The sequence below is a fragment of the Trichosurus vulpecula genome, chromosome 4, assembly GCF_011100635.1.
Source record: "Trichosurus vulpecula isolate mTriVul1 chromosome 4, mTriVul1.pri, whole genome shotgun sequence".
NCBI classification, from domain to species: domain Eukaryota; kingdom Metazoa; phylum Chordata; class Mammalia; order Diprotodontia; family Phalangeridae; genus Trichosurus; species Trichosurus vulpecula.
In genome coordinates this window covers 112403755-112428467 of record NC_050576.1, presented here as the reverse complement: position 1 = coordinate 112428467, position 24713 = coordinate 112403755, and the positions used below count along the sequence as shown (strand labels likewise).

Here is a 24713-nt window from a genome sequence, read left to right as displayed (position 1 = left end):
CATCTTTTGGAATACCTAAACAGAGAGCTGTGCAAAGGGGGCTTTCTTCAACAATGTTGTTTTGAATGAATGAGCCTCATTTAGTGCCTTTTTTCCCAAGAGCTTTACTTTTGAGAGGAGGAGTCCGTTGGGTTAGCGACGACCCAGCACTGAATAGCAAACTGCTCGCTAAAAAGGCTCAAGGGACTAGCTTTGAAAATGAATTCCGCTCGGATCTCTGAGATGCTCTTTCCTTGGACAAGTGTCTGGAATATCAAGGAGACTCGACTGTCCATCCACTGGCTGGAGCTGTTCCAAAGTCAAAGGCCCCATGATGTGAAATGATCTGATTTTGTTCGGGGGAAAGGTTATCTTGTCTATATCTCTTAGCTTACTCATGGGAAAAAGATGGCAGAGAAAAAGTGACCTCTTTCAGGTCATACAACCAATAAGTACAAGCAGGAGTCAAAAGGCAAACCTCAGAGAAGTCCATGCTCCGTTTCCTCACTACCCACCTTTCAGCCCTTTACAAAGGGACTTCCAATCGTCAATCTACTGGATCTGTTTTCTCCGAGCAAGGTTAAAAAAAGATAAATTGCTAAATCCTATGATCTTCTCAGCTGCACTGTCCACGACCATTCTGTAGCGGCTGACACTGCTGACCACCCCATCTTAGAGGCTGCTGGCTGTCAGGCCACTTTTCCTCCGAGTCCTCTTTGACTGCTCATTTGAGTCCCCTTAGCTAATTTTTCATCCATGCAGCTGACAAGCATTTAAAATGCCTGCTGTATGCCAGGCATCATGCCAGGCCTCAGGGGTACAATGAAAATCCCTGAGGGGCTTATACTCCCAGAACATCCACCTCCTTGTCATCTTTTGGTTTATGATCTGTCCCCTCCCTCTAAGTGCAAGTATCCCCTCACGGACAGACATGTTTAGAAGGATGTTGGTGCCTTTGACAAGTAAATTAAAAGGAGAGATTTAGGGGAAAGGTAATAAATTCTGTTTTGGAAATGTTTAAGATTTTTATTGTTGTTCAGTAGTTTGTTGTGTCCAACTCTTAGTGAACCCATTTAGGCTTTTCGTGGCAGAGTGGTTTGCCATTTCCTTCTCCAGCTCATTTTACAGATGAGGAAACTGAGGCAAACAAGATTAAATGACTTGGCCAGGGTCACACAGCTAGCAAGGAGAAGAGGATTTGAGGCTGGATTTGAACTCAGGAAGATGAGCCTTCCTGATTTCAGGCCTGGCACTCTATCTACTGTACCACCTAGCAGCCCCCTTATTTTGAGATGCCAACAGGTTCTCAAGGTGAAAATATCCAACAGGCAGTTGGTGATACGGGGCTGGAGCTTAGGAGAAAGATGAGGGCTGGAGAGCAATTAATCAATAAACATTTATTAAGCACCTGCTATGTGCTACTCACATTGGAGATAGAAAGAGGCATAAGACAGTCCCTTCTCTCAAGGAGCTTACAATCTAATAGGGAAAACAACATGCCGACAAATGTACACAAAGCAAGCTATATACAGGATAAATAGTAGATATTTAACAGAGGGAAGGCACTGGAATTAAGAGGGCTTGGGGAAAGCGTCCCACTGTAGGTGAGATTTTAGGGCAGTGTTGGGGAATGAGGTGTAAGAAGACTGGAAAAGCAGGGAAGGGGCTAGGTTATGAAGGGCTTTGAATGCCAAATGGAGGGTGTGTTATATATATATATATGTATATAAAAATAAAATAAACATTTTTAAAAATCTCCTTTGACACAGTGATACCAATAATGACCATATACAGGAATTCAAAGGTGAAGGGGGGAAAGGCCCAAATATACAAAGTATTTATACTGTTTTTTGTGGTAACAATCCATCAATAAACATTTATTGAGTGCCTACTATGGGCCAGGCACTATGCTAAGCACTGGAGATACCAAAAGAGGCAAAAGACAGTCCCTGCCCTCTAGGAGCTTATAATCTAATGGGGGAAACAACAAATAAATATGTACAAAACAAGCTATATACAGGATAAACAGGAAATAATTAACAAGGAGAAGGCACTGGAATTAAGAGGGGCTAGAGGAGGCTTCCTGTAAAAGGTGGGATTTTAGGTGAGATTTAGAAGAAGCCAAAGAATTAAACAACATACGGGTGCTCATCCATTGGGAAATGGCTGAACAAATTGTGGTATAGAAATGCAGTGTCACTGTGAAAAGAAATCTAATATTAACTCAGAGAAATTTGGCAAGACTTAAATAGAAGCAGAGAAAAGTACACAACGATTTCAATAATGTAAAATAAGCTAATGAAGAACATCAGCACTCTGATCATGCTGTGACTATTTATGATTTCAGAAGACATAGGTCAAGTGTAACCATTGACACTTGGCAGAGAGGTGGTGGACTATAGGTGCAGAATAAGGTATACACTGTTAAACTTGGCCAACATATTGGGTTGTCTTGCTTAATCATAATTTGTTACAGGAACAGTTCTACTGAGGGTCAGACTAGGGATATGTCCCTGGGAAACAAAAGGGATATAAATAACAACAATTTTTAAAAGTGATGTACACACAAAATAAGTAGAGAGGAAGGAAATAAGTATTTATTAAGCACCTACTGTATGTGTGAGATACAGCGCAAAGCACTTAACAAATATTATTTCTTTCTATCTGCACCTTTGCTTGATTCTGACTCCATGGAACAAGATTCCCCTCCAGCCAACCTCACACACCTCCTCCCCTTTCTAGCTTCCTTCTGTGCGTCTTCCCCCACTAGACTGTAGGCTCCTTGGGGGCAGGGCCTCTTCCTTTTTTCTTATTTGTGTCCCCAGCAGCTAGCACGGTAACTGGCAGATCGTAGATGCTTAATAAATGTTTAATGAATTGAGCATTACCTCATTTGACCCTCATGACCACCCGAGGAGGCAGGTCCTATAATTATCCTCATTTTATAGATGAGGAAACTGAGACAGGCAGTGATTAAGTGACTTGCCCAAGATCTGAATTTAGTCTTCCTGACTCTAGGCCCAGTGTTCTACAGGCATCACCTATCTGCCTTACACAGAGCAACAAGGGGTTATCTACACACCAGCCACTCTGTGCCTCATCTCTGACTGGCACAACCCATTACAGCTATGCCCTGCTTTTGTAACAACTTGCTAGGCAAAATGTACTAACTTACCAACTTAAACTGGGAGTGATTACAAAAATAATCTATTATTTACAGAAGGATCCCGCTGGATACTTCTTTTAAATGGGAGTCTCTCAACTTGTCTTCCTCTGTCCCTACCCGCCTAAGTATTTAAAATAGTCTTTGATTTACAAAAATTCAGTTTACACGAACTTTTCAAGCACACCCGTAGAAGGTGCCATGTTTTAGATGTATCCAGGCACAAATGATGCTGCCAGGTCTTCCTTGGCATCAGCCTCCCCAAACCACATCCATTCAGCACCAGGTCATTGGGTGAGTTACATAATCCCATTCCCCAGTCACCAAAACCCAACTCATTTTTCTCCAGTAATAAAGAGGTGAACGTTCTTTTTGGACTGAAGCATCTGGGCGGCCCGCTCCACGCCAACCACGGCTGCCAATCTCTGGGCATCATACTTCGAGTACAAGACAGTGCAGGTCCATGTGGCTTCCTCCCCACCACCAGTGGCTTTCAGCATATTGCAGACTTCACTGTAGAAATGGGGATAGGTTGGCAATTCATAGAAAATCAGATTCCTGATGCCCTTTATTGTGTACCTGTTGGAAAGACAAAGAAATACCCAGAGAGAGGCATGTGTTGAGCACATCAAAAGGAAAGACTTCATGAAAAACTACGAAGAGTTTCTATGATCAAAATAGTCAACTCCTGATTGTCCATATGAATGTATAAATAAGTGGGTGCATGCATGTGTGCGTCCATGTGTGTAGGGAGAGAGGCAGAACGGACTTGGCTTTCTCATCTCTAAAATGAGGGGTTACAATAGCTGAGCATGTTTGTTAAGGAGCCAGCAGAGAGGGAAATGAAGGAGTATGACTGATGGAACAAGGTCCCAGGTGAGGCAGAAGGGAAGGTGTCAGGGAGAGGGATTAGTAGGAATACTTATTCTTCTGAGAGAAGGAAAGTCAATAAGGCATCTTTTTTTTAAGTGGAGAAAAAAGAATACAAAAAAAAAAAAGCTATAAAAAAAGCCAGACAAGCAGGACAGCTCTGAAAGCTACAGACTGATCAAGAAGTACACAAACCCCAGATGGGAAATAGGAAAGGAATGGCCTCAGAAGGAGGTTTGGAAGGGGACACAGGCAGTGTCAGAGCTACCACATCAGCCACAAAACAATCGAAGATGAAAGCTGCAAGCACGGCCCCCAAGAAGAGGCCTCCCCCAATCCTTTGCGGAAGTGGGAGGCCCTCAGATGGGCAACATTACATATATTATCAGAATTTTTCAATGTATTGATGGGGTTTTTTCCTCTCTTTTTCAAAAAAAAAATATACTTTCTTACATGGGATTGCTATCTGGGAAGGGGAAGGTATACTGGGAGAAATTCAGGCAGCATGAAAATAAAAGATGTAATATAAATTTATTATTTAAAAAACTACCACATAAATTTGAACTATGCTCTAAAAAATGGTACACAGTAGAGATTCAAGCTTCCTACGCAGTCCTCTTTTTCTGTTCTCTGTTGAATAGGGAAATTTTCATGTTTTAGATGTTCGGCAAATTCATAATAAAAATGCAACAACAAAAAAAATCCTTCCAGAAACAAAAAGGAGAAAGCAGCCTTTAATGAACAGAGTACCCTTGGGGAGAATAAAGTCTCTGTTAGTCGAGAGGCCAAAAGAATGTTGGTTGAAAAAATTAAAGCTATAGAAGTGTGGTGGAAGCTGAATTAAAAGAGCCAAGGTGCACAGTGGAATAGGCTGGGGACATGAGGCTGCACTAAATCTTGAGAGTTTGGGGCTGATTCAGTTAGGAAAATATGGTACGGGGGTGGCTTTTAAAATAGGAGTTGAAAGCTAATGCCTGGGATAAGACACAAAATGCCCAGCCGGAAACCCTCTACCATATTGGTCTCACCTACCTTTCCAGGCTTATTACATATTATTCCCCTCTTCCACCCCGAAGCACCCTCCTTCCCTTCCAGTCAAAGTGGCCTGCCAGTTGTCCTCTACACATAATATGCCACCTCTGACCTTCAAGCCTCTACTCCAAGATTTTCCTATATCCAGAATGTACTCCTTCTTCATCTCTATCTTGCACCTCTAGCTTCCTTTGTTTTTTTGTTTTTTTTTTTGGAGGGGGGAAGGCAAGGCAATTGGGGTTAAGTGACTTGTCCAAGGTCACACAGCTAATAAGTCAAGTGTCTGAGGTTGGATTTGATCTAGCTTCCTTTAATGAGGATCAGAATTTAAGAACATCCTTGAAGGAAGGACCAAGCTATGTCTACTGACAGTCATTTTTTTTTCAGATCCATTAAGAAAACAGAGTAGAATAAATTTTTTTATTCAAAGTAAAAATGTTTGTCACTTGAGGCTCTGTGTCATTGCCTACGGGAGGCCTTCTGTGATGCCAAGTTATCTTCCTCTTAGAAGTAAGCATTCTGCAAACACTGTGTGTTTTTTTATCTGCATACACATGTAATATCTTCCTAGTCCAAGACTCCCAGAGGGGAGGGGCTGTTTTCTTTTTTGTCACTGTAACTCAGTGATGGTCCATGTTGGACATGTAATAAATGCTTTTTGAATTTTTCATCCAGGAAATGACGGGGTTGGACAGCCTCTAAGGTCTTTTCCAACTGTAACTCCACAATCCTATGACCTATGATTCAGTATAATAAAGGTAAATCGATATGGTATGTTGTTGCTTTGACAGAATTTAAGAAATGGAAGGCTAAGGAAAAAAATAGAAAGCTATTCATAAAACGAGTTTTTGTTCACTGAACTGCACAAGGCTAGGGCCGAGAAGGGGAGATCAGAGTTCAAAATCTGCCATTAGAGAAACAACAAAATGTAGCTGAAGGAGTTATCAGCCTCATCAGAATGAGGCGGAGATGAGGGTAAGACACTGGCTCCCTCCCTCTCTCTCTCTTTCAGAAATAAAAAAATAAAAAGCTATTCAAAGTTTCAAAGCCCCCATTAGTCATGACAATGCTACTCTGCTTTCTTCATGGCAGACATCCCAAGTCCACCTAGGTACAAAACCCTTCGGAGGACCCATTAGAAATGACAGGAAAGCAATTAGTTTTAACAGCCTGAGCAATTCAAGTGCTTTTCTTGGGTCACCACGCCCTCATGTGCAAAGCCAATATACAGCAGGGAGACTTACCCGCCACCCCCACCCAGCGGACTACCCAGCAGGTTAGGGCTGAGGTTCGGTGCCAGCTCCCACCAAAGACAAGTCCATACTCCAGGCATGTTCTGACTTTTCCACCAAAGCCCTTCTGCCCTTCTCTTCATACACCCCATCCACCCACCACCCACCACTCCTGGGCATGTCAGAGAGGGAAATCTCCTGCCTTCCTGCCCCATGGCCAGTGTGTATTTGGTCACAAATTCATTAGGAGGCCTTTCTTCCCTATTCCTCCCAGATTTACTTCAGCCCCAAGACTCCTTTCATCTCCCTGCCCCACAGAGATAGTCCTTCATCTTTGGGTACCTCTTAGAAGAGTACCATTCCAGATGACTCCCTACCACCCCACCCCCCCTTCAAATGCCTCTCTCCTTCCTCTTTGGATACTTTTCATCCCCCCCCCCTTTTTCTCTTGCCTTAGGGTTTCTAGGGACACTTAAGACTTATTTATCCCTTGGGCAAGATCCTAAACCTAAAATGAATGAACCCTGCACAACAGAGCTCCACTGTTATTGGCTAGTTATCCTCAGGTCACATCTTATCAGCCCTTGAGGCAGAGTGGTAAGGTAGGAAGAATGTTCAACTTGGAATCATGAGATACTTGGGCTCAAAGCAGCCTTTGACCCCACGTCTCCCATGACTTAATAGTCTCCACACATCAGTTAATTTCTGAGAGAAGAATACTCACACCACCTGCCTCCCACTGGGTGACAGTGAGCAAAGAACTTCACAACACTTAAAAGGGCCTCCTAAATGTGACTTATTAGGGTTATTTTGAGGAAGCCACAATTACCCTCCAGTTCTAGCCCACTGAGTCAGACTATGCAGGTGAGTTTTCCTCTGCCTCTCCCCTTCCACTCCCCCAAGAGAGAAGCTTCAAGACAAACACTAGTCCCGTTCAGTGACCCTAGGAGTGCTCACCCAGGACAGTAACAGTGACAGTAAGTGGCTGTACTTCTAAATGTTATCCTGACCTTGGCATAATGTCTTTTAGGCTTAATTTCTACAGGCCATTACTGACATAAATGGATTCATGCCAACTCCTCAATCTGGGACTGGGTGTGACTGTTCCATTAATAGGGAGGTCTGTTGTCTTCCCAGGTTATTAATTGGGGATGCAGCTGAGAACCTCTCTGGAGATTTGTCACATCTGAAGACTACTTCTAAGGGCACAAAGGATATTGCAAAAAGGGATCAAGAGAGCAAGACAAGAGTTTCATGAGAATGTGAGGCACTTAGCTTAAAGGAAAGAACACTGGATTCTAGAGGCAGGATCTGGGTTCAGACACTTACTAGCAATGAAATCCTGGACAAATCACTTAACCACTCTCCGCCTCAGTGTTCCTGCACCTGTAAAATGCGAATCCTAACAGCACGTACTTCCTAGGGTTGCTGTGAGGATGGAATTAAATCGTAATTGTAAAGCCCTTGGCAAGTGCCTGGCACACTGTAGGTGACACATAAGCGTCAGTTTCTGTTGTTATTATTGGATCTGGAGACACGGGTTCAATCCGCCTCTGAAGCTTACTACCAGTGTGAGTGGGACCCTCTCAGGGCTGACCTCTGAGGTCCCTAGATCTGTAATTCTGCCCAGGAAAGGTGGGTCTGGGAAGTAAACAGTTGTTTAAGAAGACAGTGTCTGAGAATAGGTTTTAAAATTCTGAACCACAGCTTAAAAGAGAGGAGGGATGGGTTCTTAGCCAGGCACAGAACACATTTAACAAAGGTGTTTGGAATCTTGTGAGGTTCCTCAAAGAGGCTTTAAAGTGAGAAGGGAGAGGGATAAAAAGGCAGCCTAAGTGGATCTATTCAACAATAAAATACCAAGAATAGGTAGGAAAGATTCATGGTTGAGACACCCAGAAATTCACTAAAGACAAAATCCAAGAGGGAATATACTGGGCAGCAAGAAACAACTGAGTCAGGACTTCAAATACCACCTCTGACACATAATAGCTGTGCGACCCTGGGCAAGTCACTTAACCTCTGTCTGCCTCAGAGCTGGTGACCTATAAGGTCCCTTTCAACTGCTGTGGGTAATTGCAATAAAGGTAAACTGAGGTACACACTGCAAGCAAAATCAGTTTATTGACAGTGATGCACATAATTGTTAACAGAGTGGGTCAGATTGGCCACCTCAGTAGGGCCAGCAACCCCAAGGAGACTGAGGAGGCGGGGCACCCTCTTTACTGACATGCAGAAAAGGAGGTGAAACACGGTAGCTTTGGAACCTCTTGTTGTTCAGTTGTTTCTCAGTCATGTCCTACTCTCCATGACCCCCTTTACGCTTTTCTTGGCAGAGATACTGGAATGGTTTGGCATTTTCTTTTCCAGTTCATTTTACAGATGAGGGAGCTGAGGCAGACACACTATACTAGGAAAAGTAAGCTGGCATTGAGATGTGGCTGATCTTACCCCTCCCTGACAAGGAACGTCCACTGTGCTTTGGGACTTGTCTGCTTCTTGTAATCTTTGTTAGGGGACCAGTAACCACCAGGTTTGCTGTCCCCTTGAGGGAGATCAAACCTCCCCTAACCACACAAGGACAAGCAAGGTCGGGTCTTTTGGGGGATGGCACCAGGTTAAGATGGTTGGGGCAGCCATCCCAGGGGCTAAAAGCAGGAATGACATCACTTTTCTTTTCGACTACACCTTTAAACCAACTTGGAGGGAAAACTGCATTCCTAAGCAAAGTGAATTTGGGCAGATGCTAACTCAATTACGTAAATCTAGAAATCTGAGGCAGTACTAATTTTTATCTTTCTGCATAAATCTAAAACCATGATCCTGTGATCCATGAAATAAATCTACACACAAATGCACAATGCGTAGGAAACATGCAGAATGGAAGGAGCCAAGTTGATTAATCTCACTAGTTTCACTGAGACATGATGAGATGGGACCCAGGACTAAAATATGGCTCTGGAGAGGGTATGCATTATTCAAAAGAAATAAGATAGGTAACAGAGAGAAGAGTTGAGTAAGTAGCGTTGTATATTAAGAAAATAAGTAATAAAAGCAGGTATATTGTGTTTACTATGTGCCAGGAACTGTGCTAATCACTTTACAAATATCTCATTTGACCTTCACAACACCCCTGAGAGACAGGTGCTATTATTATCCCCATTTTACCAAGGAAGAAACTGAGGCCAGCAAAAGTTAAGTGACCCACCCAAGGTCACAAAGCTAGTTAGTGTCTGAGAAAGGATTTGAACTCAGGTCTTCCTAACTCCATCCACTGAGCCAGGGACCAAAGCATGGGCAGTAAGGGAAAGAAAAGTGTAGAATATTTGGAATGGAGCTCAAAGGAGGCCAAAGCAGACATGGTAACTTTTATCATGGAGACCATCAGGAAAGAAATAAGAAATATGAATTCAGGAAGCCATCTCAAGCCTGGCTGGGAGGCCTGACTAGGGAATATGAATTACCCAGACATGCCAAGTTCTCTTTCTGCCAAAGGCAGAACACCTAATAAATTCTTAACTTGCTTTAATAATTTCATACTTCAGAAGGCAGAGGAAACAAGGGAATTGCTATTGTGGATCTAATTCTCTCCAACAAGAAGGAACTGTTTGCTAATATAAAAATGATGGGAAGCCACAGGCATAAGGACAGGGATTAGAGCTGTGATTTAACTAGTTAAAGCAAGTGTCTGTGTCAAGGCAGCTGGCACCTTTTCTGCAACTTCAAGGCTAGAGCTACCCAGGGCACTGATTGGTTAAATGACTTTTCCAAGGTCTCTAAGTCAGTGTGTATCAGTGGCAGGACTTACCAAGCAACTTCAAGACCAACTCTCTAACCATGCTGACACACTGCCTCTCTCTAGGGAAGCCGTCTACATCTACAGCAAAATGAAACTCATAAAATAACAAATAGAAGCAGCACTCTTTGTGCTAGCAAAGAACAAGAAACAAAGATGGGTGCCCATTCATTGAGGGATGGCTAAACAAATTATAGTTGTAATGGAATGAATATGACGAATATGAAGATTTTAGAAAAGCAGAATATGTAAACTGTTAAAAGATAAAGATACAGAATTAGGAATGGAAAGAAGTGAAAAAAATCCAAGCAATGGTGCGCAGTTATAATGACCAAACTTGGCCCCAAATAAGAGACAAGACACATCCCCCAGCCCTTGTCTGCAGAGGCAGGAGATGATGGGAGCAGAACACTTCATGTACTAGAAGAACTGGGTGATAGAACTGCTTTTCTCCCCTCTTTTTTGTTCTTTGTTAACAAAGGATAGAGTTTAAAACAAAAGATAACAATAAAAATCAGCAATTTTTTAAAAAGGAAAGAAATTAAGGGAATCTTGATGGAAGGTTATTACCACTCCATTTTATACCTTGTGACAGAGAAGAAAATGAAAATTAGGCAGTCTGACATGCCTTTAGTTTGTTAAGAACAGGTTTCAGAGAGTTCAGAGAAAACACAGGCAGGATCCTATTGACTAAAATTTCATAGGGAAAATCAGCCGGAGTGAAACATGAGGATCAAGAGTAAGATTCTGAAGTCACAAAAAACAGTTTCAATGAAGCAGTAAAGGAGCAGCTAGTCTAAAGAGACTGAAGTGAAGGTACAGGGGATTCACTGACCAGGGAGGCAAGGGCAGGTAAGATGAACATGGGCACAACTGACCAAGAATGGTGTCAGGGGTGCTAAAACTCAAAATGGGCTGAGGTTAGCAAGGAAAACAAACAAACAAAAAAAAAAGTTTGCTTGTTTTATTGAGGAAAGGAAAGGAATCCAAGAAGGAATGGAACTAACCGCTCAGCATGGATGGGAACACATAACAGAGGGAGCTCTAAACTCTTCAGCTCTTAATCTGCTTGTTTCCTCTGCTGAGAACACACCTGGACAGCAAAGGCAGGGCAAGAACGGCTGACAGGGGGCTGAAACTAAACAGAAGCAGTGAGATAAAAGAAGAGCTCCAGCTGTCCTCGGCGAATTCAAGCCACCAGGACCAAACAGCTTATGTCCTAGAGCACTTGGCACGATCCTCGAAAGATTATGGGTAACGGTAAAGGTCCCCAGGCCTGGAGAAGAGCAGTGTGGTTCAGATATTCAGAAACAAAGGAATGGAATTTGCAAAAACTGCAGGCCAGTGACCTTGAATTCAATTCCCTGCAACACTCTAGAATGTATTATTAAGGGAATGGCTTGTGAACGTATACAAAAAGAAGTGGTGATCACAAGGAACCAGCCCTTCTTTGTAAGGAGCTCATCTTGTGCCAGACTTTTTGGAAAAGGCAAACAAGGGAATGATGAAGATAGAATTTACCTAGATTTTAGCCAATCATTTGATGAAACCTCATGGGAAAGGCTCCATATATCCACAAATATTGAAAGCAGCACTTTTTGTAACAGTAGTAACTAGAAACAAAGTGAGTATCCTACTGACCTACTGATTGAAGAAAGGCTGAACAAACTGGTATATTGATTTAAGGGAATATTACTGAGCTGTAAGAAGTAATGAATACAAAGAAATGTGAGAAGACTCGTGTTAACATGATGCAAAGTGAAGACAGCAGAATCAGGGAAAACGTACACAAAGTCCACAACAATGTAAATGGAAAACTACAGCAAAACAACCAAAAGTGAATACTGAGAAACTATAATGACCAAACGTGGTCCCAAAGAAGAGGTATGAGAAAGCATCTCCCCTTATTTGCAGAGAGGAAGGACTATGGGTATAGAATACTGCATTTAATGTCAGACATTCTGAATGCTTCACTTTGGTTCTGCTGTACTTTTAGTTTCCTTTTTATAGTCTTTATTATAAAGGATGACCTATGGAAGAGGAAGAAGGATACATTGGGAAATGTAGCTGATATAAAACAAAGGATAGCAATGATTTTTTTTTTAAAAGAAGTTTCCCAGGCTATTTTTGTGAGAAAAGATGAATATCTGTGTTAGCATGAGGTGGGTTCAGACCTTGCTGACTGGCTGGATCTAAAAAGTAGTTATTAATGGAAAAAGAAGCCTCTGGTAGAAGGCCTAAGGGATTTGTACTTGCCCCCTTGGAGAAAGGTGTGTCTGGAATATTTTATTAACTTGCAGATATCCAGAAGCTAAGAGAGAGCATTGATGTTAGGTAATAGTCAGGATTCAAAAAGAACCTAGGCCTAATCTAATAAGGTAAAGCTTAGTAACAACAAGTCATAGGATCCTAAATGTGAAGTTGTATGTTTAGTATCCAAAACGAACCTCAAACATGTCAGATGTAGGAGGCATGGTTAGAGAACAGATCCGTTGAAGAGGATGTGATGAGAATTTTTAAAATTTTTCCTTTATTCAATTTTACTATACCATTCCTCCTAGAACATTTGGTTAACTAAAGCCTGTTTCCTGTTAACATTAACCTCAGTCTGTTTCACAAGGTTTGTTTCTTTAGGGGAAGTACAAGATTATGATTCTGTTTAACTAAGTTTGTTCAAGTTTTATGACCTAAGAGAACACACAGGATTGCTATATATGAAAAATTATTTCTCTGTCTCTCCAAAGTAATTTTTGTCTACAAAAAGCCTCATTAGAACCCTAATTTTGGCTCAGGATTTTTATACCTCCTGAACCTATGCATAAACATAATAAAACCTAGCTCTAAACTTCTTCTGTGTTGTCATAGGTTCTGCAGTAGCAGTAACATACCACATGAACTCAATGAGAGTTGTATCTCCTATGACAAAGGTGTATGGTTTCACGCTTAATATGAATAAACTGTGATACGGCAGCTAATAATGCAAGTCCAATCTTAAGTTGCATTAATGCACAAGTGTCCATGACTAGGATGTGAGAATACTGCATTACTTTTCCCTGACCAGACCTCACATGCAAAAATGAAATACTGTGTTCAGTTTGGGGCACTTCATTTTAAGCAGGCCACTGAAAAGCTGCAACAGGGCCAGCTAAGGATGGACATAAACCCAATGATCATATCGAAGAGGAATGCATGACCCTTACTCTTTCTCCCAAATAAAAATGGCAGATGCAATGTGACACAGAAATTGGCTGAATGAACCAGGTCTCTGGGATGCAGACGATTAGTGGGTAGAACAGCTGTCAAACAAATATGTTTAAACACCTTCATAACCTAAACCCCTCCTACCCTCCTAGTCTTCTCACACCTTATTCTCCAACAAACACTTTTCAATACAGAGACACTGGCCTCCTGGATGTTCCACAAAGGAGACATCATTCCATCTCTTGGTTCCAAGGGTACTTTCTGGCTATCTCTTAGGCCTAGAATGATGTCCCCTCCTCTGCACTGACTAATGACCTCCCTGACTTCCTTTAGGTCCCAACTAAAATCTCATTTTCTACAGGAAGCGTTCCCCAACCCCTCTTAATTCCAGTGCTTTCTATTATTTATTCTGCGTATAGCTTGCCATATGTATTTGTTTGTCTGTTGTCTCCCCTATTAAACTGTAAACTCCTTGAGAGCAAGGACTGTCTTTGGCTTCTTTTTGTATCCCTAGTGCATAGCACAGTTCCTGGCACATAGTAGGTACCTACTTATTGAACTGACAGTTATCTTCAAGTATCTGAAGGGTTATCAGGTAAAAGGAAGATTAAATTTATTATTCAGGATTAATAAACAGCAATTGCAAAGAGGACAATTTAGGTCTGATTAAAAGATTCCTACATAAAGCCATTTAAAAGTCTGGAAGTCTTCAAACAAAGACTGGGCATTTGGCGTATGTTGCAGGGGGTTACTTTTGATCAAGTTTGAGTTAGACAAGACACCCTCAGATGGCCCTTCCCACCCTGAGATTCAATTATCTGGTCCGTATTCAGGGTAGAGTTCATTTAAATAACTAGTCAGTTCCATTTAAAATATTTGTGTTTCCTGTCAAATTATCTTCCATGCCATTTTTTATCTGACTACATCACTAGACTCCATAGCTCCTTGATGGCAAGACCTCTATCACCTCCCCTGTGATAACCAGGTACAGAAACTGGCACACAGGAGGAAAGAAAACCAGTCCTTAAGTCCTGAGAAATGGGCTTGATTTCCAGCACTTAATTAGCAGTGTGACCATCTGTAGATTATCTGACCTATCAGAACCTCAGATTCCACACATAATAAATGGGAATGATAATACAGGAATTACCTATGTCGTAGAATTGTTGAGAGGATCCAAATACTTTTATGAAGTATGTTATACAAATGTAAGTAAAACATATACCTATAAGGCCACTGCTACTACTCAGAAATCAAATTATAATGCATTACCAGGTCAAAGGTGGCCACCACAAATATATTCTCAAATCATTATATGGCTTATTATCTCTCCGGCAAGAAAATCCATAGAAGGTAACACTGTTTTTACTCAGTTTGCTGGGTAATTCAAACTTGTTCTGATAAAGGATGCTCACAAACAAGCCCCAGTAATCTAAACTCTGCGTCCACCAGGAGAGTTGGTGGTAACTGGGACAAGCTCAAGTTTACTAAGTGCTCCAGAAGGAAGAGGGTTTGCAGTGGCTAAGAAAATTAACAATACAAAGGAAGGAAGTGTTTAGCCTACTTAAGAGTGAGGACAGCTTTCACAAGCACAGCAAGTGCTTTTATTCAAATAATTACTAAGTGCTAATTACAAGCAACTTTTCTCTAACCGTTACAGCTTAGGGCCTAACAATGACAGTCTTCCCCTCCCAATTATAGGTTAATCAATGAAGCAGTAGAGTCACCTTAGGCCCCCAGGAATCAGGAGAGCTGCAGGCAAGTTTGGGAGTAGCTCCTGGTCTTAAGCATCACTAACACTTTCTCCAGACAATGACAGTGGGAAATTTTCCAATCTATCCACTTCACTTACGTGATCTGGTTTCACTTGGCAAGCCCAGAGAAAACAAGGGCTCTAAAAGACTCCTGACATACATCACATTTTCCAAACTTGCCTGAAAAGCTATACTTACTGGAGGGGAGGAAAAGTGGCAACAATCCTGGGATCCTTCATCAACTCTCATGCTAAACAGCCTCGTCTGACTACTTGGGAATGGAGCCCAGATAATGGAATCAACTCTCAATTATCCATGAATAGATTACTGGCTACACAGACGGAAGGAGGCAGACTTCTAATCTCAGGCTGGCTTTTCCTGGGCCCTTAGCACACTTCTGGGATTCTACTCCCCATTGACACAATTAGCCTGCACCCGGGGGATGCAACTGTAATAGCATATGCAAGACATAATTAGGAAGAACACACTGCTGCCAAAAAACACAGCATGGCAGAGTACAGAGCTGGAATTATGAATAACCCAGTGTCTGCGATTAATCATTCATTCAACAACTATTGAACCACCTAAGCTGAAACACTGTACTAGGTATAAAGAGGTCAGAAAGACAAATAAGTACTGTAGGAGAATAAGAAACATACATAATTGATTAACTGTAATACAAAGCAAAATGGAAGTGTCTCAAGAAAAGTATGAACAAAGTGATAGGGCAGGTCAAGGGAAGGAAAGCTCATTTCTGCCTAGGGAATCACGGTGGATCTCTCAGAAGGTGGCTCTGGAGCTGCTTCCCTTCACAGAACACACCCTCACTGGGCAGTCTTCACGTTTCCTCCTCCTTGGAGGAATTAGAAGTTATAGGGGAAAGTCAAGCAACTGGAAACCAGTATGTCTCCTCCTGCCCCTAAGAAGTACAGAACCAAGTCACTGCTATCTTGTTGTTAAAATACAAACAAAACTCCCCACACCCTACAGCTACCCAGCCCAAAGCAGCTAACTTGGTCCCTAAGAAGGACAAGAAGTAAACACTGGACCCCTAGAGAGTCGATTAGACATCATTCCTTTGTTTTCCTAAAATAGTGCATCTATGCGTGTCTCAGGAAAAAAGAAAGATGGAGGGAAGGGGTTGGGTAAATTAAGTGCAATCCAAAATATACCATCAGGAACTTAAGATCATCTCTGATGAAGGTAGTAAAGTAGAGGGGCAGGTAAAAATTTCCTGATACCCTCCCTCCTTCCCTAACGTGATCAGCTCTATCACGTGGATGAAAAACATAGGGGGGGAGGGGAGGGTGAAAGGCTGCTTAGGCTTCCCTTCCAACAAGTCAGACCAATACTCCACTTAGTCTGGCATTCCATTTCTGGCAGTGGCAATTTTCCCATAGAATTAAGAACATCAGTGACATACCCTCCCCCATCCTCCCTCCCCACCCCAGCCCTTTAGTGACAGAGCAGAAGCACTCTAGCTACCATGACTACTACAGCACAGCGTAGGAGAGAATGAAAGTGGGTCTCCATTATGTTTTCTTACACGGTTATCAGGGGTTGGGAATCTTGGGCCTCCAGGCCACATGTGGCCTTCTGACTGAGTCCAAGTTTTACAGAACAAATCCTTTTATGAAGGCTAAGTTTGGAATGGATGCAGTCAAGAGGCCACACTTGAGGACCTAGAAGACTACAAGTGGCCCCGAGGCCGAAGGCTCCCCATCCCTAGGTTAGTGATATATCTATCTCTAATGTATATCTAAGAAATCCATTATAGACTTGAGTGCCAAAATTCTATAATCTGATTTTTAGGCCTCTTATCTCAAACCCTTTCACATTTGCTTTCAGTCTGGACAAGCTCCTTGGTTAAACAGGCTGTTCTCGGGCCTACTGACATGGATTCGAATCCCAGCTGTGGCATTCACCAGGTCACTAAAGGTGAAACAAAGGACAGAATCAGCATTTTTTTCCTTCGCCTAGCATCTATAGAATGTCTTCAGGTTTACAAAGCACGGAACAGCCCTGCAGCAACCCTGGGAGGTGGGTGCTGTTATTATCCCCATTTTACAGATGAGAAAACTGAGACAGACAGAAGTAAAATGACCTGTATGTGGTGGAAGGCGACATTTGAACTGAGCCCCATCCTCCCTCTACACCCAGAACTCTAGCCACCGGCCCACCTGGCCGCCTTGCTCTGTACCATGAGGGGGGAATTTTATAAGCCTCAAGGTGCTACATCATATGAACTGCTATTATTACTCATTTTATAAAGCATGCTTTTATTTGGCCTAAAAACAATCTCCTTCAAGCTTCAAAAGGGGCCCCCTGGAGGTCGAGGTTGTCTAGATTTCATTAATGTCTGAATTTAACTTGGCCATACCCTTTTCAATCAATCGATAATAATTTATTAACTACCCACCACGTACAAAATACCAGACACACACACACACACACACACACACACACACACACACACACACATTTTTCGACAGAAATAAGAAAATTTAAAAGGGGGGGAGGGGCTTGGTCGAATTGAGCCTGCGATGCCTACTAGACATCCAGTTTTAAAAGTTCAAAAAGGAGTTAATAAGGCAAGACTGATGCTTAGGTGAGACACTAGCTCTGGAGGTACAGATCTGGGAGTCACCTGTAACGAAGATGACAAATCTATGGGCCCTAATGAGGTGACCAAGTGAGTGACTACAGAGAAAAAATTTTAAAAGGGTTCAGATGAGTTTAGGAGCCATAATATCAATGATGAACCAGCAAAGGAAACTGAGGAATAGTTAGACAAGGACTGAGGCATGTCATTAAATCCCAGGAGAGAGAGCATCCAGGAGGAAAGGGAGATTAGCAAGGCCAAATGCTACAGAGAAGTCAGGCAGGATTAATCAAAGTGCGCTGGATTCTTCATCTCATCCAATCCACATTCCTGATTAGTAACTCTGCTTTGGCTTGGAAGGTTTCAACCCCACTTCCCAGAACATCTCTAACACCTGCATTCTTGGTACCTGGCTAACAACTTCCTATCTCCCAGTACACCTGTCAAGGTCAGGCAGCAAGGTGGTGCAGTGGATAGAGCCCTGAACTTGGGAGTCAGGAAGACCTGAATTCAAATCCAGCCTCAGACACTCACTAGCCATGGGAACCTGGAGAAGTAACTTATCCACTGTCTGCCTCAGTTTCTTTTGAGTTGTTGTGAGAATCAAATGAAATAATTGTAAAGCGCTCAGCAGAGTCCCTGGCACATGGTAAATGCTATATACATGTTAGCTATTATTATTAACTTTAAGAGTCACATGACTTTGCTCAAGGCTTAGGCTTGAGCAACCAACAATTAAGTCAACAAGCATTTATTAAGTACCTACTGTATGCAGGGCCCTGCAGTAGGTACTGGAGATACAAATACAAAAGTGAGAGTTCCTGCCCTCAAGGAGTTTACATCATTAACCCTTGAACTTTCACCACTGAGTTTTTCCATGTAATACTACTTCCTCCTCTACATTTCAGTGAGAATATAATCATGCCTCCACTTAAGGCCTACATCTTGGCAGACTAAGAATGTGTGAAGCCTCACTGATTTTCAAGAATTACAAGTTATCTCAGAGGCCATTTGGTCCAACCTGTATTTTACTAGGAATTCCTTTTAGGATACCTGTGAGGAGTGAACCTCTAGCCTCTCCCAGAAAAGCCCCCAGGGAGGTGGAACCCTAGGCAACCCCTTCTACTTCTAGATAGCTCTAACAATTGGAATACCTGAAGACTGCTATCTAGTCCCTCCTAAATCTTCTCTGCAGGGCAGATATCCTTGAGTCCTTCAATCAATCTTCACAAAGCTCTCATCTTCTCACCATCCCAGCTACCCTCTTTTGGAAAGTTTGCAGCTTATAAATATCCTTCTTAAAATGTGGCACCTAGAACTGAACATCATACTCCAAGCCTGGTCAACCACAGGAAAATAAAGCAGGGCTATTTATCTCCCTAATTCTGGCAAATCTCTCTCTCTCTTAATACAGCTTTTTTTGCTGCTATGGCATATGCTGCTTGCATTTTACTAAAACCCTCAGATCTTTTTCAGAAGAGCTGCTAGCTAGCCATTCCTTATGAAGTTCATTATTTGACACGTCCTTGTGAAATTTATTATATGAACCATGTAGAAGTTGACGTTTGTTCCTACTAAATTATCCATCTTAGAGTTGGCCCATCATTTTATCCTGTTGAGATCCCTCTGGATCCTCGTTCTATTGTCCAATGTGTTTTCTAACCCTCCTAGTCTCAGATTGTCATTTGGAAATGTAATAAGCAGGTCCTCTGTGCATTCTTCCACATCAGGGGTTAAAATGTTAAATAGCACAGAGCCACTGATGAAACATCCCTAGGGTATTCAATTAGATACCTCACTTCAGATCAACAGCAACCCATTAATGGCTTCTAACCTCATCAGTCCACTATAACGATTTCTTAATTGTCCAGTCCACTGGCCTTATTCTCAGTCCTAATCCTTCTTCACACCTCTATGGGCTCTGACACTGTCGATTACCCTCTTCAAATTTTCCATTATACTTTTCTCTTCTGGTTCTCCTCCTACCTGTCTAACGGCTCCTTCTCAGTGTCTTTTGCTGGATGTTCATCCAGGTAAAACCATAGGCTCCTCCAAACGCTCTGTCCTGGGCTGCCTTCTCTTCTCCCTCTAAGCTAGTATGCTTGATCTCAGTAGTTCTCAGTAACCTCTCTATACAGATGATTCTGAGATCCATTTGTCCAGCCCTAACCTCTCCGCTGACCTCCAGTCTTACACTTGCAAATGCCTATTGGGACTTTATCTTAAAGTCAACAGGTTCAAAATGGGACTTGTGATCTTTGCCCCCAAACTTCCCTCCCTTTTCCAGCTTTCCCACCATCCTCCAGGCTAACTGCCTGCCACCTCAGCTGCTCACTGTCAGCCTCCACACCCAATCAGCCAACAAGTCCTACTGTCTCTTACCTTCATGATATACCCTTCTGTCCCAACAGTGCCACCCCGTGGTACAGCCTCTCATCTCCTCAGACCTGTTCCACTGTAACAGTGATTGCTGGTCTCCAGCTTTAAATCCCTCTCCACTCTAATCCATCCTACACTCAGCTGACAAACTGAGGTTCCCTAAGCACAGGTCTGACCATGTCATCCCCCCCCCACTTCAATCAAACTCCAATGAGGCCCCATAACCTCCAGAATCAAATATTAAATTCTCTGTTTGGTTTTTAAAGCCCTTCATATTCACACTCTGTGATCTAGGTTACACGGGCCTCCTTCATGTTCCTCACACATGATATTCTACCTTCAACTCCATAAACTGTCAATAGCTATTCCTCATGCCTGGATATCTCCTCCTCCTCCTCTCCTTGTCCTGGTTTCCCCGCCCTCCACATCTCAGCCAAAGTCCCACGTTCCGCAAGATTTTTCCCAATTCTCCTTACTCTTAATGCTGTCCCTCTGAGACCACCCCCCATTGAGCCTGCATTGAGCCTGTCTGTACACAGCTTTTTGCAAGATGACTCCCCTGGGAGTTCCTTAAGGGCAGGAACCATGTTTTAGCCTTTCTTTGTGTCCCCAGTGCTTAGCCTGGGGTCTGGCATGCAGTAGTGGCTCAGTAAATGCTTGCTGACTAACTCTTCTGGTCCACTGGCATGGTCATTCAACCAGATCTGAATCCACCTAGTTATATGCTACTCTAACCTCTCTAACCTCCCTCTTTCTGCCTTGACATCCTCTAGGACAGCCACACTGATCACCTCTACTGGATGATGCTCATACAAACCAATCAATCTGGCTCTTTCTTGGCTCCTTTTCTGTCATCAAGTCTATCTTGTCATACACTGTCCAAAACTGCATGCTATTCCACACAACTGTTCTTCCAAAACACCACCCTATGATGCCCTGACAACTTGTGTGACCTTGAGGAGGTCCAGTGGCTTCTCATGGCCTAATTTTTCTCGCCTGAGAAACAAGGGGTTGGACCACTTCTCTTAACCTGTGAACCTTTTATTTCCTGTCCATTGTAGAAAAAGAAACGAGTGCGATGGAGAGTGAGACCCCCATCTACCCTCAGAGAAGTTCGTTGGCTATTCTAGTAAGGGAGAAGGCAGGGGAAAGGGCTGGGAGCTTTCTAATAACACAAAATGTTCCTCCAAAGTTTGCTGGCGCACCTCCACCTGGACAAGGGGGAATGACCGAACCTGGCCTTGTCTTACCTTTTATAGAAGTGGAAACGTTCTGTGAAAAGCAGAAATTGACGTTCTCCTTGGAGGAAGAAGTGTCTGGCCCTGGAGACACCAGACCTCTCGGTGTATTCACAGATGTGGGTGAAGTTTAACTCCTCCTTTTTGAAATAATTTCGGAGCCGCACAAAGTCAAAGTAGGATGGGACGTAGATAAGAGTGTGAGACATGACTGCATCTTGATACTGCGGTAAGATCTTATCCACAAAGAAATGAAACCTGGTGAAAAAGAGTCAAATTAAGCTTCTAGTATGGGCATAAGCACTAACTACCTGTGTGACCTTCAGAAGGCCACTTTATTTCTCTGCATTACATGTTCTTCGAGGTGTATAACCGGCACAGTAATAACCGGTCTTGTTCACTTCGAAGGGCTGCTAGAAAGCCAAAAATAAGGAGAAAGACCCCAAAGTCCTCTGCATTTGACTCAAATGCTGTTTTTCCCAAGACAGACTGATCATCATCTTGCTGGTAAAGTCCCGCTTGACTGTAGGCAGTACATTTTTGCTCTATTGCTGCAGTTTGTTGTTATTTTATTTGATTTTTTACACCCATAATCATTAATAATACTGGTCTACAGTTCCTTCTGTCTACGATATCCTTCCCAGGTCTGGGATCAAAGATGTAAAAAAACATTTTTGAAAAATGAGGACGTCGTTGTATCTTTCATAACTATGGAGAGGGGATAAATTCTAAACAATGACAGAGTAAATTGGTAAGACACAAAAGAGAGAAGTTATATTTATATTTGATTTGAGAATTATGTAAAAAGGCTTTTCCATAACAAAGCAATGCATTAGAATAATGAAAGAAACAAATATTAGGAAACAGAGGTTATGTCATAAGGGAAGTACCTGCTGCATCACCACAAGGGGTAACTCCAGGTATAGGAAGTCCACCCTCCACCCAAGCCTAGGACTTAATAAGTGAGTCCTATTGTCTCAGGCTACTAAGTGTCAAAGTCAGCACTGGAGTCACGATCTTACTAAGTCGAAGTCCAGAGTTCTACCCACAATGCCACGTGAATCAAATACTGAAGATCTAGGAGGACCTGACACAAGACTAAGAACCATTCTCCAGGAGACGCTGGAGACACTGGTGTTTCCTATTCAAACTCTAAGGTCTTCCTAGTTCTCCAGATCAGATACAAATTCATCTATTTGACATTTAAAGCCATACAGATCCTGGCTCCAACCTCCCTTTCTACCTTTATTCCATAATAATCCTCTTCGTGAACATGACCATCACAACTGGCCTTCTTACTATTCCTCATAAATGGCATCCCATCAGCTTTAACGGGCTGTACACCCTCCTCCCCCTTACGTCGTATGATCCCTAGTCTCCCTCAAAACTCTGCTCGAGGGCTTCTACAGCAGCCTTTCCTGATGCGTGCCCTCTTCCCCTGCCAGTTTCTTCTCCCTAGCTGCACCTAAGTGTGTATACCCTCCTTTCCCTGACTAGACTATAAGGTCCTAGAGGGCAGGGGCTGCTTCACTCTTATCTATGCATCCCCAGACCTATGCAGTGTGTCTAACATGGAGCAGGTGTTCAATAAATCCTGCATAACTGATGGCTATGTGATCAAACAATAAGAACAGGCTGTTCTAAAAAAGAGAAAACACGAATATTAACCACTACATGAAAAATTAATAATGAGAGAAATACAAATTAAAACAACTGAGAAATCACTGAACATTCATCAAATTGGCAATGCAGTTGTGGTAAAACACGTATGCTATTACATACCTGGTGGAACTGTAAAAAGCAACACGGAATTATAAAAGTTATAAAAATGTGCATTGTCTGACCCAGCAGTCTCATCACTAGGATTACATCCCAAGGGGGTCATGACAGGACGAAAAAAAACTGTACAAAAATATTCCTAACAGGATCATTTGTAATAGCAAATAATTAGAAATAAACTAGATGTTAATTGATTGAAGATGGCTGAACAAATTATGATACATGAATGTAATGGAATATTACTGTGCCATGAGAAATAACAAATATAGAGTCAAGGTTATGTTGGAGGAAATATATGAAGTGATGCAGGATGAAAAAAATCAAACCAAAACCCCAATGGACAGAGTAGCAATTATGCAGTAAAAGTAACAGTAACATCTATAAACCTGGGACAAATACACAAAAAAGGTTAAAACGAATCACTAAAACAAGGACAATCTGGGGACTAATTAAATCAATATACACACCTTGGGGCATGAGACCAATAATAAGCAAATAACAGATCAACACAAAATGGTTTACTTAATTATGAAGAATCTCTTGGTTTGGGTTTTGAGAGAGACAGAGAAAGAGAGGATGAGGGTAGAGGACTTATCAAGTAAGTTTATATTGCTTATACTTTTCTTTTTATTTTGAATACCTGGACTTGCCAATGGAAATTAAAATAAAATTTATATATTTTTTAAAAGTGATAACACAGTTCATTAGAGAAAATGCTATAGGATCCAACACATCCCAGAATTTACATGTATAATCATGCTTTGCAAATGTTGTCAAGTCAAGATTTCAGAACTGAACTGGGCTTTAGAGACCGCACCATCCGGGTTCAGGGGTTGGCAAACTACAGTATGTTGGTCAGATCCAGCCACTGCCTGTTTTTGTATGGCCTGCCAGCTAAGAATCATTTTTGTAATTTAAAATACACATTTATTTAAATACAATTATATTACTAAATATATTTATGTTATTAAATTATATTTTGTTATATTTTAAATATATATACACATTTTAAAAAATTTTTATTTAAAAATGTAAAAATCATTTTTAGCTCTTGGGCCACATGAAAACAGGTGGTAGCCAGATCTGACCCTCAGACCATAGTTTACCAATCCATGTTCTAGTCTAAACCCCTCATTGTACAAATGAAGAAAACGAGGGCCAGGAGGCAGTTTGGTGGCACAGTATATTAGAATGCTAGGCTTAGAGTCAGAAGACCTTAGTTCAACTCTGGTCTCTGGCACTTACTAGCTCTAAGACCCTGGATGTCACTCTACCTCAGTTTCCTCATCTGTAAAAATGGTGATATTAAGAGCACCTACCTCTCAGGGGGGTTGTTGTGAATTTCAAATGAGATATCTGTAAAGTGTTTAGAATAGTGCCTGACACATAGTAGGTGCTTAATAAATGCCTGTTTCCTTCCTTCCTTCCTAGGAAGAAGTAATTTTCCCAAGATCACACAGGTAATAAGTAGCACGGCCAAAATTTAAACTCAAGTATTTTATGCTCATTCAATTACACTACTCAGTCAATACCATGGAGTCAGTATCTAAAGGCACAAAACCAGACCATTATGCAGCTGGTCAGGTGATGAGGGTTTAGTCTTGGCTCTATTACGTACTATTTGCATGACCTTGGACAAGTCATTTTATCAATTTGTGTCTTGGCTTTTTTCTCAATAAATGAGGTCA

General features: G+C 42.0%; 1 protein-coding gene across 1 annotated transcript in view; it reads right to left on the bottom strand.

The window, feature by feature from the left end:
- Positions 1-1357: 1357 nt before the first annotated feature.
- Positions 1358-24713, bottom strand: part of UTP25 (UTP25 small subunit processor component) — a 48020-nt gene continuing 24664 nt past the window's right edge. The window contains exons 11-12 of the mRNA XM_036757892.1: positions 21259-21504; positions 1358-3721 (exon numbers count right to left, since the gene is read on the bottom strand). Of these exons, the coding sequence (XP_036613787.1) occupies positions 3478-3721; positions 21259-21504 (490 nt within the window). The 3' untranslated portion in view covers positions 1358-3477. The remainder of the gene's footprint in view (positions 3722-21258; positions 21505-24713) is intronic.